The 12,313-nt window shown below is 34.7% G+C and overlaps 1 protein-coding gene across 1 annotated transcript; it reads right to left on the bottom strand.

Annotated features, from left to right (window-relative positions):
* Positions 1 to 6,493: 6,493 nt before the first annotated feature.
* LOC127126291 (adenylosuccinate synthetase 2, chloroplastic) lies at positions 6,494 to 9,559 on the bottom strand. The gene is made up of 4 exons (XM_051055188.1): positions 9,133 to 9,559; positions 7,772 to 8,464; positions 7,216 to 7,527; positions 6,494 to 7,022 (listed from the first exon to the last, which is right to left on the bottom strand). Exons 1-4 carry the CDS (start codon positions 9,415 to 9,417, stop codon positions 6,852 to 6,854), a joined length of 1,461 nt encoding a protein of 486 aa, XP_050911145.1. The 5' UTR covers positions 9,418 to 9,559; the 3' UTR covers positions 6,494 to 6,851.
* Between the last annotated feature and the right edge of the window lie 2,754 nt (positions 9,560 to 12,313).

The following is a 12,313-nucleotide window of genomic DNA, read 5'->3' as shown; positions in this document are numbered from 1 at the left end:
TCCTAATAGGATATCATTCGACTGGAGGATATAAGTTGTTCGACCCAGTGAATAAGCAAGTAGTGATCAGCAGGGACGTGATCATAGATGAGCTTAATGAGTGGGATTGGACTGAGAATGTCAAGAAATATTCAGTGAGAATCTTTTGTGATGAACCAGCTAGTGAAGTCGAAAGAGAAGTTCGACGGGAAGAAGTCAGAGGTAAAGTAAGTACAAGCAGACCTCAAAGAACGAGACACGTGCCTGCAAGGTTCCAAGAATGTGTGATTACATCAGAGGATGTGGTCGATGAAGAAGGTGAGTTGGTACATTATGCTTTCCACGCAGATGTTAAACCTGTCAAAGCAGCTGAGGCATTAAAAGATTCGAAGTGGATGAAAGCAATAGATGAAAAGCTGAAGTCAATCGAAGTCAACAACACTTGGTCACTTGTTAAATTGCCCCAAAATAAGAAGGCAATCTATGTGAAGTGGTTATACAAGGTGAAGTTGAATCCCAAAGGAGAAGTGACTCGACACAAGGCGAGACTTGTGACGAAAGGATTTCTTCAGAAAGAAGGAATCGACTTCGATGAAGTTTTTGCACCTGTTGCTAGGATCAAAACAATCAGGTTGGTTATTGGTCTAGCAAACATGAACAACTGGCAGATGTGTCAGATGGATTTGAAATGTGCATTCCTTAATGGCCCCTTAGAAGAAGAAGTTTATGTTGCACAACCAGCTAGGTTTTTGAAACATGGTGAAGAAAGAAAGGTGTACAGGCTGCATAAAGCCCTGTACGGACTTAAACAAGCTCCAAGAGCTTGGAACAAGAAGATAGATGGCTTTCTAAGGGAGAAGGAATTAGTGAAGTGCAAATCTAAACATGGGTATATGTAAGAAGAAGCAAGAGTGAATTGCTTATACTATGCCTCTATGTCGATGACCTATTGATAACAGATACCTACAAGAAGGAGATCGAAGACTTCAAAGGTGATCAGCAAGGAATTTGAAATGTCAGATCTGGGTGACATTTCATATTTCCTTGGCATCGAATTCTACAAGAGTGGTAGAGGTTTGATGATACACCAAAGAAGGTATGCAGAAGAAATTCTCAAGATTTTTGAGATGCAAGATTGCAACCCAACTTCGACTCCAGCTGAGCCCAGATTACAACTTTCGAAGGATTCAGATGAAGATGATGTCGACCCAACCCAATATAGAAGACTTATTGGGTCACTTCGATACCTTTGTCACACAAGGCCTGACTTAGCATACAGTGTAGGTATGGTGAGTAGGTTCATGTAGAAGCCAAAGGTATCACATCTAGCAGCGGCGAAGAGGATACTAAGGTATCTGAAAGGAACTCTCGACTATGGCATTTTGTTTCCTGCAGCTGATGAAGGAAAAGAATGCAAATTAGTGGGATACACCGACTCAAGTTGGTGTAGTGATGCTGAGGATCGAAAATCCACAGTTGGTTATGTGTTTATGCTAGGTGGTGCACCAATTGCTTGGAGTTCGAGAAAAGAGGCAGTAATGGCATTATCGTTATGCGAAGTAGAATATATAGTTGCTTCTCTTTGTGCATGCCAAGCAACATGGATGGTGAATCTGGTCGAAGAGATAACAGCAAAGAATCATTGACCAATTACCATGAAGATCGACAGCATGTTAGCTATCAATCTGGCGAAGAATCCGGTAGCACATGGTTGAAGAAAGCACATCGAGATGAGGTTCCATTATCTTCGAGAGCAGGTAGAAGATGGGAAGATGATTGTGGAACACTGCAGAACTGAGAATCAGATTGCAGACATCATGACAAAGGGAGTGCAGGTCGAAGTGTTCAAAAGGCTAAGAGTTATGATGAATGTAGATAGCTTAGACACAATGAATTAGGTGGTGTGTTGAATTGTAATTCCTTGTGTCGAATGAGGTTGCTCGACAGAGCAAGGAAGTGTCCAACCATCTAGTGTGTTAAGTAGTGTTAGCTATTTTGGGCTTTTATAATTTTGGGTTTTTATAGTTTCAGGCTTTGGCTTGAGGTCCAAGTTAACCTAAATTTATAAATAGAGGGAGTAACCCTTATTTTCATATAGAGGGGAATAGAGTATTCGTAGCATATTGTATTCACAACATATTGTATTCACAGTATTTTGCAGTTGCAAAGTGAATAACAAGTTTTCCACAGTTTGTGGGCAGAGAGAAACTCTGCAGAATTTAATTCTTCTTCTTCTTCATCGTTCTATACACTTTCTTTCTCCATTGTTCTTATCTTTTTGTTGTTATTGTGTGGGTAATAACAATCTTGTTCATCAAGATTGATTGAAATTCTCCATAGGTTTTGGGGGATTTCCAACAATGTTTCTATCACAAAGCTTTAATCAGATCAAACCATTTCATCTCATAAACCATTTATTGAAATCAGTATTTCATTATATCTCTTAATCCAAATTATATCATTAACACTCACTGCAATGAAGAAATGTATGTATACGATGTATCATGCTTTGTTTCTGAAATATTGATATTACCTGATTCACCCTAAATCGTAAATCAAATTTTAGGCATTTGAAAGAGAAATTATAGGTAAAGTTAATGTCTGGTCAAGTCTTACAAAAGTATATATCAAAATCATGTCTTTTTTTTAAATAGTCATGTCAAATATTTTCAACCAAAAGTTCGAGACGACGAGAATAAAGAATTGATTCATATTATATTGAGTTATAATATTAGATCAAACTCAAAACGAATCACCAACTACATTGATTATCAATAAAGATATTGAAGACGAGAACGACGAGAATAAAAAATTAGGTGAAGAAAATGAGTCTCAAGTCGATCACTTGTATTCTTTGTAGAGACGTCAACTATGTTATTGATGATGGTGATAATGACTCAGACGACGATGATCAATAACCCTTTCCTATAAGGTATGCATATTTTCCACCTCAACACATGACAAACTTGTATTCGGATTAAGCTAAGTTATCCTCTAAATTCGTGTACAATAATGTTATCGTGTTGGAAGTGGGCCTAAATATGGGATACCAGTTTCGCACAAAAGTTGACTGTGTGTTATCCATAAAAAAATATCATATTGAACACTCATCTTATTTTAACGTAGACCGCTTATATGCGCAGATGTATGTGGTTGTTTTTCATAATGAGATTTATAAGTTTTATCTTTGATTGTCTTATAGAAATAAAAGTGATTCTTAGGAGATGGGTTCAGTTGATGCACCTCATAGTTGTAATACCATTAATCCTTTACATGATCATCGTAAAATAAGCTCTCAAATAATATGCCAAAATATTTTCCTCTTGTGGGCAAAGATCCTTCATTCAAGGTGAGTACCATAATCACCTATATTGTTGTCAAATTCAATTACACTCCCTCTTTAAAAATAACATGGATCACAAGGAATAAGGTTGTTGAATAGGTTTACAGGAATTGAGAAACGTCCTACAATGAACTTCCACATTATTTGTTGGAACTTCAAAAATATGTTTTCGACACAATAGTTGTAATAGAGACAATACCTATATATATATATATATATATATATATATATATATATATATATATATAATATATATATATATATATATATATATATATATATTATAATAATATTATATATATATATATATATATAATATATATATATATATTATAATATATATATATATATCTATATATATATATATATAATATATTATATATATATATATATATATATATATATATATATATATAATATATATATATATATATATCTATATCTATATATATATATAGGCATTTCAACCATGCATTTGAGGTTTTACATAATGCAAACATATTGTTCAAATTGAAACATGATTATATAGTAAATATAATGGAACTTTACTTATGGTCGTGTCATAGAACGGTAATAGTAATATTTTTTCAATTGTTTTTGCCTTGGTGGAATGTGATCCAGGTGGTGATTGGAGTCTATTTCTCAAGAATTTGAGAATGCATGCCAGTTTTTATGTCATCCTTTGTTTATTTTTGACATACATGCTTCTATTGAGATTGTATACAATAACCTAGAAAATGGATGGCAATGTCCTCCTTCTACACATCCCTACTACATAAGACACATTTCTCAAAACTTCATGTAGGAAATCAAACACAAAAATCTTCGCAAACAAGTTGTAAACATGGGTAAGTATCTCTATTTTCCAATGCACCAACAATATACGATTAAATTTGCACACTACAATTAATAATGTTTACTATGTAGGGTATGCTTTAAATCAACCATCATCCAGACACTAACGTGAATAAATAAGATTTTCAAATAAACAAACTTTAAGGATGATGGATAACATTCTAAGGGTGGTGGATAACATTCTAGTTAAGAAGTTGGCAAGGGAATTTGACGAGGGTCGGGGATGGGTCACATGACAATGAACCTTTCTGAATTATTTAATTATGTTGTTAAATAAAATAGGAACCTATCCATAACAGCGTTGGTAAGAGCAACCTATTACATGATGGTAGTAGTATTTGCTAATAGAGGTTCAAAATAGAATTTTGTGTTACAATTGAGTCAATTGTGCATTGAAAATTACATGAAGGTGGTGAAAGAGGAAACTGGCTAAACAAACACACATCTGATAACCATATTTGACCATCAAAATTTGTGTTGCAGTGTCTAGGAAACAATGGACCACATTGGGGAATGACCAATAGGAAATTAGTGTGTTAACCTACAAAAAGGTTGATGTGACTGAGGAAAATTTCAAGCTTTTTGTGTGTCTTGCTCATAAATCATTGTGGTTTGTTGTAGTGTTCGCTAGAAAGCTTTCTTGCATTTGTTATACATTTACAATGTCATGAACCTATTCAGTGTCTACAACGAAAGATTTCTAGTGTTATTTAACAATGAATATTGGATTACATATTAAGAGGGTGTGATTTTCCACAATGAAAATATGTGTAGGAAGAAAAAAGATCGCCCAAATAAGACACGTATTGGAGCTAAAATGGACACAGTTAATAAATTGCTAAGAAGATGTTGATTGTACCCGCTTAACGGTCATTCCTAAAAGCGTTGTCCCAATGTTACAACCAGTACAATTAAAAAATTATTATTTTTTGTTACATTACTTGTAAAATTTATATTATAACAATAACAATTTCGTTCTACAACATAATAAAGCAACAATACACCAAATCAACAACACAAACAAAAAATTAAAATCATTACGGTGCTTAAATGACCTAATACAGTGCATCAATCAAAACAACTTGATCTCCACTCTTGGCAATCTCTAACAACATACGTGACACATTTATATCATGTTCATCTGGGATTCAAAGATATTGGATATCGTTGTTATCATCCACAATTGTTATGTATCAAACAAGCATATTTATTCTTCTAATCATTATTTCTCATACATTCGACTTATCCCTTAATCAATACCACTTGAAATTCCAATAGTCCTCGAGCTTGATCTTGAGAGGAGGCTTGTTCCTTATAAAAAAAAGACGATTAAAGTAACACTCATGTTGAAACAAATGAACCAAAAATTTAAGAAGAAAATTAGGAAAGATAAGATGTGATTCATAAAACACCTTTATTTATATAAATTTCGCACCTCCGATACAAATAATATATAATAATTAAATATTATATTTAAAAAACAATAGAATTAGAGTTTGCGTCAAAATATAAATATAGGCGTCAATAGAATTGAAGGTTGCTTCAAAATATAAATATAGGCACCAATAGAAAATTGTCTCTTAAGAGAGAGTGCCAATAAGAGTAAAGTCCCGATTAAAACATTTGTTTGAATTAAAAGAAATTGTTTGAAAGTGAGGTATATTGAATATATGGAAAAGATAGGTATGGTAGATAATAAATTGAATTATATAGGAAAGATGGGTATTGTAGATAATAAATTGGAAAGGTGGGGTACTTGCATAAACAAAACTCAAACATGTTCAAGTTTTTCCTTTGTTTACACCAGTATCTTATATATTGCGATATTAATATATTTCAAAATTTTACACCTAATTGACAGTCAGCTAGGATTCTGTGTTAATGAAAACTAGGATCCTAATTATTTTAGAAATTTGGCTTTTATATCCCAGGTTAATCATTGAGTTTAACTCCCCAGATATTCTGAGCAATTGAACTTTGAATATTCAATTACATTGAGGCGCATTTTACATCAAAAATATAGGCCAGGCAAAAATGATTCATGATCTCAATGAGCCATTCTAATCTTTTCAAACACTTGACAATGTCTTCCAGATCTCATCAAACGATATTCTGTTGCAACATTTTGTCATGCTTGCAACAGATTCATCAATTTTCTTTTGGAAAAGCTTTCAATAATTCATCATTCAACCAAATTTTGTTTCATATTGATTACTCTTGATCATATGCAATGCAATGATCACAGATTATGCAAACAATCTGAATCTAAACCATAACACCAAGGAATGCATCAGAGAGAGAGAGAGAGACAAGTGATAAGTGAGAATAACAATTACATATAACAAAATCATGGGTGCAATTTTCGAAGATACTAGACACTCAACCTCAGGATCATTACAAGTACAACATTATTTTCTACTACATAGAAAACACTGAGAGCAGATGTTAACATCATAAAAAAACCATACATCTAATTCATGTATTTTACATCAAAAACACATCCTCCCAGCAAGTACTGCAAAATTAAGAGGTAAAAATGCCAAAGATAAATAGTTAATCCTTACTAGTCGCCAGAAATGTGCTTTCATCCCAAATCAAAAGTTAGTGGGAATAAAACTTATGCGTAGAAAGCCTCTAAACTTGCTTGTAGTGGCATGGAAGTACATGCTGAAAATCATTTGAATATGAGAGCATCACGCCCAGGCCCAACACCAATGTAGTGAATAGGGACGCCAACAAGTTCTTCTATCCTTTCCACATACAACTGTGCAGCTCTTGGAAGATCAGAATAGTTTCTAATCGATGAAATGTCGGTCTTCCATCCAGGAAGTGTTTCATATTCCACCTACAACATGAAAACATACCGCCATTAGAAGGTAAATTTAAATATTCCGTAAAAATTAGAACGACAATAATAATAACTGAATAACCTTTGTTGTTTATATGTTAATAAAATACATGCAAATATTCAGGTATATTATCCAGGATTTGAGGAAAGATATGTGAATGAAGTGGAAGGGAAGGATAACAATTTTTACCTTCAATTGCTCGAGAAGATGAAGATCCGACGGGAATGATTTGACCTGGGTGCCATCAGCATGTTTATAGGAAACACCCAATTGTATTTCAGCGAGATCAGACAAAACATCCAGCTTGGTCAGATTCAATGATGAAAAACCGTTGATCTGACATGAGTATCTTAAGGCAACTATATCCAACCAACCACACCGTCGAGGACGGCCAGTAGTTGTGCCAAACTCCTGCCCAGCAAATCTGAGGAGATCACCTCCTGGGCCCAAAATTTCAGTTGGAAAAGGACCAGAACCAACTCTTGTAGTGTATGCTTTCACCTGCACATCCAAAATAAATTTATGAACCATTCTGCCAGTGTTAAATATGCTTAAACTGTTGAATTATCAATGTTGGGGAGAAAAACATTCAAAGTTCCTAAGCTAAATGTAAACTTGGCAATAAAGAACAGTGACTTACGAGAAGCAGGGCTTTTTCTTGGGTATGAATGACAATTCTAACAAAATTTAAATTAAAAAAAACACCAACAACTCCAATAAACAATATAGATAAATAAACACTTACCACTCCAACTAAATCACCAATTATTCTTGGAGCAATACCAAGACCAGTGCATATACCACCTGCTGATGGGCTAGAAGAAGTAACAAATGGATAAGTACCAAAATCAATGTCCAACATGGTTGCTTGTCCCCCTTCAACCAAGATCTTCTTCTTTTGTGTTATAGCTTCATTCATAACATGCACAGTATCGGCAATATATGGTTCCAACCTTTCAGCATACCTCTTGTACTTCTCAACTTCTTCCCTGAGCACGTCCGGACCATACTTAAAATCTTTGAACCTCAACGCTGCATCTGATAACAAAAGATCAAGCTTCTGAGGTAATGTTTCCATGTACCGCAAATCACCAACTCTAATCCCATTGCGGTTAGCTTTGCTGGAGTAGCACGGACCAATGCCTCTCTTGGTGGTGCCAATGAAAGACTTAGATAGCTCAGCTTCCCTCAGCCCATCCACGGTTTGGTGGAAATCGAACAACAGGTGGGCCCGATCCGAAATTAATATCCTTCCCTTGCATGAGACCCCATTTGACTCAAGGTTGTCAATTTCTTCAAACAACCCTGGCAGGTGTACTACAACACCATTCCCAATAACACACAGTGTATCTTCATTAAGGATACCAGAAGGAACGAGATGAAGGGCAAACTTTTTCCCCTCCGCATTATAAATAGTATGCCCAGCATTAGCTCCACCCTATTAAAAAAATTAACCATAAATCATCAGTAAAAAATAACATGAATAAAAAATGATGGACCAAGGAGGACGGAAATGACCAAAAACCATCCACCAACACCGAGCAACATAATCTTGCAAAACTCGTCCACCTTACTACGATCAATTACATGAATCAAAATGTAGCTTTTGAGTCTAAACGTGATTTTTGCACGGAAATTTCTATTTCAACTTTTGCAGAAATTTACCCAAACATAAATCATTTTTTTTCACCGCAGACCCAAACACACGCTAAATTAAACTTGCTTCAGCACATGGAGTTCTCTCGTCAAGTTTCCATAATAATTTACAAACTGATTAGGGTTTTTATTCTCCTAGGTTATGACCTAAAAAATTGTCACTGGAAAAAACACATAAATTATTCCAAATATGTTACTTATGCATGTGAATGTGTGGATTTAATTATCACAATCATGGTATCAAACAACCAGCAGAAACCAATTCACTCAATCGTCATAGCATAAAGTAGAACTAATCAACCCTAAGACAAAACTACCATCATCATCATATCATAACATATAGCAATTTCCCTGAAACCCAAGCATTACCCACGATTTGCAGCATAGAAACTAGGGTTAAAAAGGGAAAAGGAAAGAACTTTAGAGAGAAAAAAGAAAAAGTAACAAAACCTGACAACGAGCAACGATTTCAAAGTGTTGAGCTAAGATATCGACTAGCTTTCCCTTACCCTCATCGCCCCATTGACAACCGAGAACACCGGAGACCTGGCTGAGCGACTCGATTCGGCCGGTGGTAGAACCGGCGGCGGTGAGTTTAGTGGGAGGCGGCGCAATTGGCTTTGCGGAACATACGACGACGTTTCGGGTGGAAGGATAGCGTTTGAAGGTGAAGGGACGTTGAGGCTGAGGAGTGCGTATTGCGTGAGAATCCAGGCGCAGTGACGACATGCTCATTGTTGAAGCACTGAAGAGAAACAACAGTACAAGACACGGTGAATAGAAGGAGATGCGCGTTCAAGTAACGCTTCAAAAAGGGTTTAATGTTCAACTAGGGAATAGACCAAATAGTCCTTCAAATTGTAATCAAATCAAAATTGTTCTCCATTGGCAACCACATCTCCTAAATATATATATCATTTAAATTACTAGTTTTTTTCTAAAAAAAACTTTTTTTTGTTAAGAGGTTATAACGTGCCATATTAATTTGATATGTCACATTGCAATTTAGTCTCCTATAATGTTAGTTTACTAATATTAGGGTTATCAAATGGGAAATAGGAAATCAGATTCCTTAATTTTAGCGCAAGAATAACAAAGTGAGTTTCTTTCGCTCTTCACCGTCAGATTAAATTAATGTATTATAGATTAATCTGTGATAAATTTTGTTTAACAAATTAAATTGCGTGAGGAAAACAGAGTGATTTACCTCCCTTCTCCACCATCAGATTAAGTTAATGTATTATATGTTGACATGTGGTAAATTTTGTTTAACAAACAAAATTAAAACAAAAGTGTTGAACAAGAAACAACATTTCTATGTTTCTAAGCTCTGTTTTCACATAACTTAATTTAATTGTGTCTTCTTCTTTCCATGTTGATCTTTATCGTCATCGTCAACCTCTCTAGTGAGGATCGTTATTTCTACCACACTCATTATTGTTCGTCATTGGCGTCGTCAATTGTTGTCATTGTCAACACCACCACACTCATCGTTGATCATCATCATAGCCATCAATTGTGGTCATTGTCGCTCATTGTCATCGTCAATGCCATCACACTCATTGTTGATTGTCTTCGTTGACGACAATCCTTGTCATTGTTGCTCATTGTTATCGTCACCACGTTCATTGTTGATTATCGTCGTCGTCAATTGTTGTCATTGTCACACTTTGCTTTCTCCTACTCTTATTAAGGTTGTTCTCTATTTTGTGTTGACAATAGCTATCTTTATTAATTTGTTACAAAGAAGGCGTGTTGTCGTCTATTTATTTTTCTTTAAGGAAGTCGTGGATTTTTTTTTCTTTTGATTAAACTCTGCTTTGTTCAATTAGAAACTAAGAAACTAGATTTTCTGATATATGTTATATTAAATATATTGTTACTAATATAATTATTAAATATACTAATAAATTATTCATTTGTTCTATTTCTTTATTTAGGAGTATGATAAAAAAAATGGCATTTTCAAATATTGATTAGTAGTCAATATTTGGTATGAAATTGATTCTTCGGAGGCAGCATATCAATTTTGGCTCACATACGGTGCATATATAGACTTTCGTGTTAGTAAGCGCAATGTGAACAAAAATAAATGCATGTATTAATATGATATTGAAGTGGAATTTGAGGCAGCTTGGGCTGATTTAGTGAACAATTATAACGTTCATGAAAATAATTGGACCAAATCAGGTTATGTATTAAAATAAAATGGGCTTCGTGAAACATCACACTTGGCATGTGAAGTACCCAAGTTCGTAAAAGACTTAATGTTCACTTCAAATCTTGTATGAAACATAGTGTATATATCATTCAAATTTTCAAACATTTTGAGCGATTTCTTGAGGAGAAAAGAGAAAATGACTCAAGTTGTGATTATGAGTCCTCACATAAGCTTGCAAGGTTAAAATATGAGATGTATCCAATACTAATACAAATGGTAAATGTGAGAATTTTGATCGAACTCTAATCCCGAATAGGATAGCTTGATATTTTGACAGGAGTTGTGCATGTTGTAGTCGAAGTCAATTCAAGCATGTTGTTGAAATATGTTAACTTATATTTTAAGTTAGTATGTCGAATTGGGTCTTTGTTTAAGCCCAATTGTTTCAGTTAGCTTAGTATTCTATAAATATACTAGTTCTCTCAGGTTGTTGGGAGAGGTTAATTATTTTTATTCACTTGTAATCTTTAAAACCCTTATTGAGGAAGTGAATAGAAAGCAGTTTTAACCAATTCTTATTCACTTGTAATCTTTAAAATCCTTATTGAGGAAGTGAGTAGAAAGAAGTTTTAGCAGATGTGGCATCCATAAAACATGTGTCGAAGGAAGAAGAAGGTTCACAAAACTCCAGTTTTTCGACCTTGTCACCACACAACAAATTTTGTTTCAACAATTCGACCATGCCTTTTTCCCAAAATTTGTTGTGTGGTGATAAGGTCGAAAAACTGGAGTTTTGTGAACCTTATGTATTTGGTAAATCCTAAAGAATAAAGTTTAACAAAGGTAAACAAAGAACACATGGATCCCTTGATTACATTCATGCTGGTCTTTTGGGGTCTGCAAGGAATCCTTCACACTCAGGTGTAAAGTATTTTCTATCCATAGTTGATGATTATTCTAGAAAGTTATGGATATTCATTCAAAGAGTTAAGGGTGGAACTTTTGAAAATTTCAATAGTTGGAAGACCCTGGTCGAAAACCAAACCGGTAGGAAGGTCAAGAGATTGAGGACCGACAATGGTCTTGAATTTTGAAATTAGGCAAGATAAGGTTGAATCTATAGCTATGAGATGTGTGTTCCTTGGATACCCTAAAGGAGCCAAAGCTTATAGGTTGTGGTGCCTAAAGCCAGGTCACATGAGGTGTATCATAAGTCGACATGTAGTTTTCAATAAATAAGAAATGGCGTTCAAGAAAACTGATATTGGTCGAAGTACCAAGATCTATGAAGAAGAGCTGGAACAAGAAGAGATTCTTGTTAAGGTGAAGCGTGTTGATGCTGAATTGCATAACCTAGATGAAGTCGAAGAAGAAACGGAAGTTGTTGTTGAAGCTGAGGAGACTGATAATGGCTACCTGTTGGAAAGAGATAGGTTGAGAAGAGTCATCAAGCCACCTCAGAGACTTAGT

This window comes from Lathyrus oleraceus, chromosome 3, assembly GCF_024323335.1.
Source record: "Lathyrus oleraceus cultivar Zhongwan6 chromosome 3, CAAS_Psat_ZW6_1.0, whole genome shotgun sequence".
NCBI classification, from domain to species: Eukaryota; Viridiplantae; Streptophyta; class Magnoliopsida; order Fabales; family Fabaceae; genus Lathyrus; species Lathyrus oleraceus.
The sequence above is the reverse complement of the archived record's forward strand: the minus strand, read 5'-3'. Positions and strand labels throughout refer to the sequence as shown.

What these genes read in the sequence shown, in the direction of transcription:
- LOC127126291 (XM_051055188.1), bottom strand. Translation starts at nt 9,417, where the DNA reads ATGAGCATGTCGTCACTGCGCCTGGATTCTCACGCAATACGCACTCCT. An exon ending in AAATCGTTGCTCGTTGTCAG is followed by an intron (nt 8,465 to 9,132) that starts GTTTTGTTACTT and finishes TTTTTTTAATAG; the next exon opens with GGTGGAGCTAATGCTGGGCA. An exon ending in ATCTTCTCGAGCAATTGAAG is followed by an intron (nt 7,023 to 7,215) that starts GTAAAAATTGTT and finishes TTCATGTTGTAG; the next exon opens with GTGGAATATGAAACACTTCC.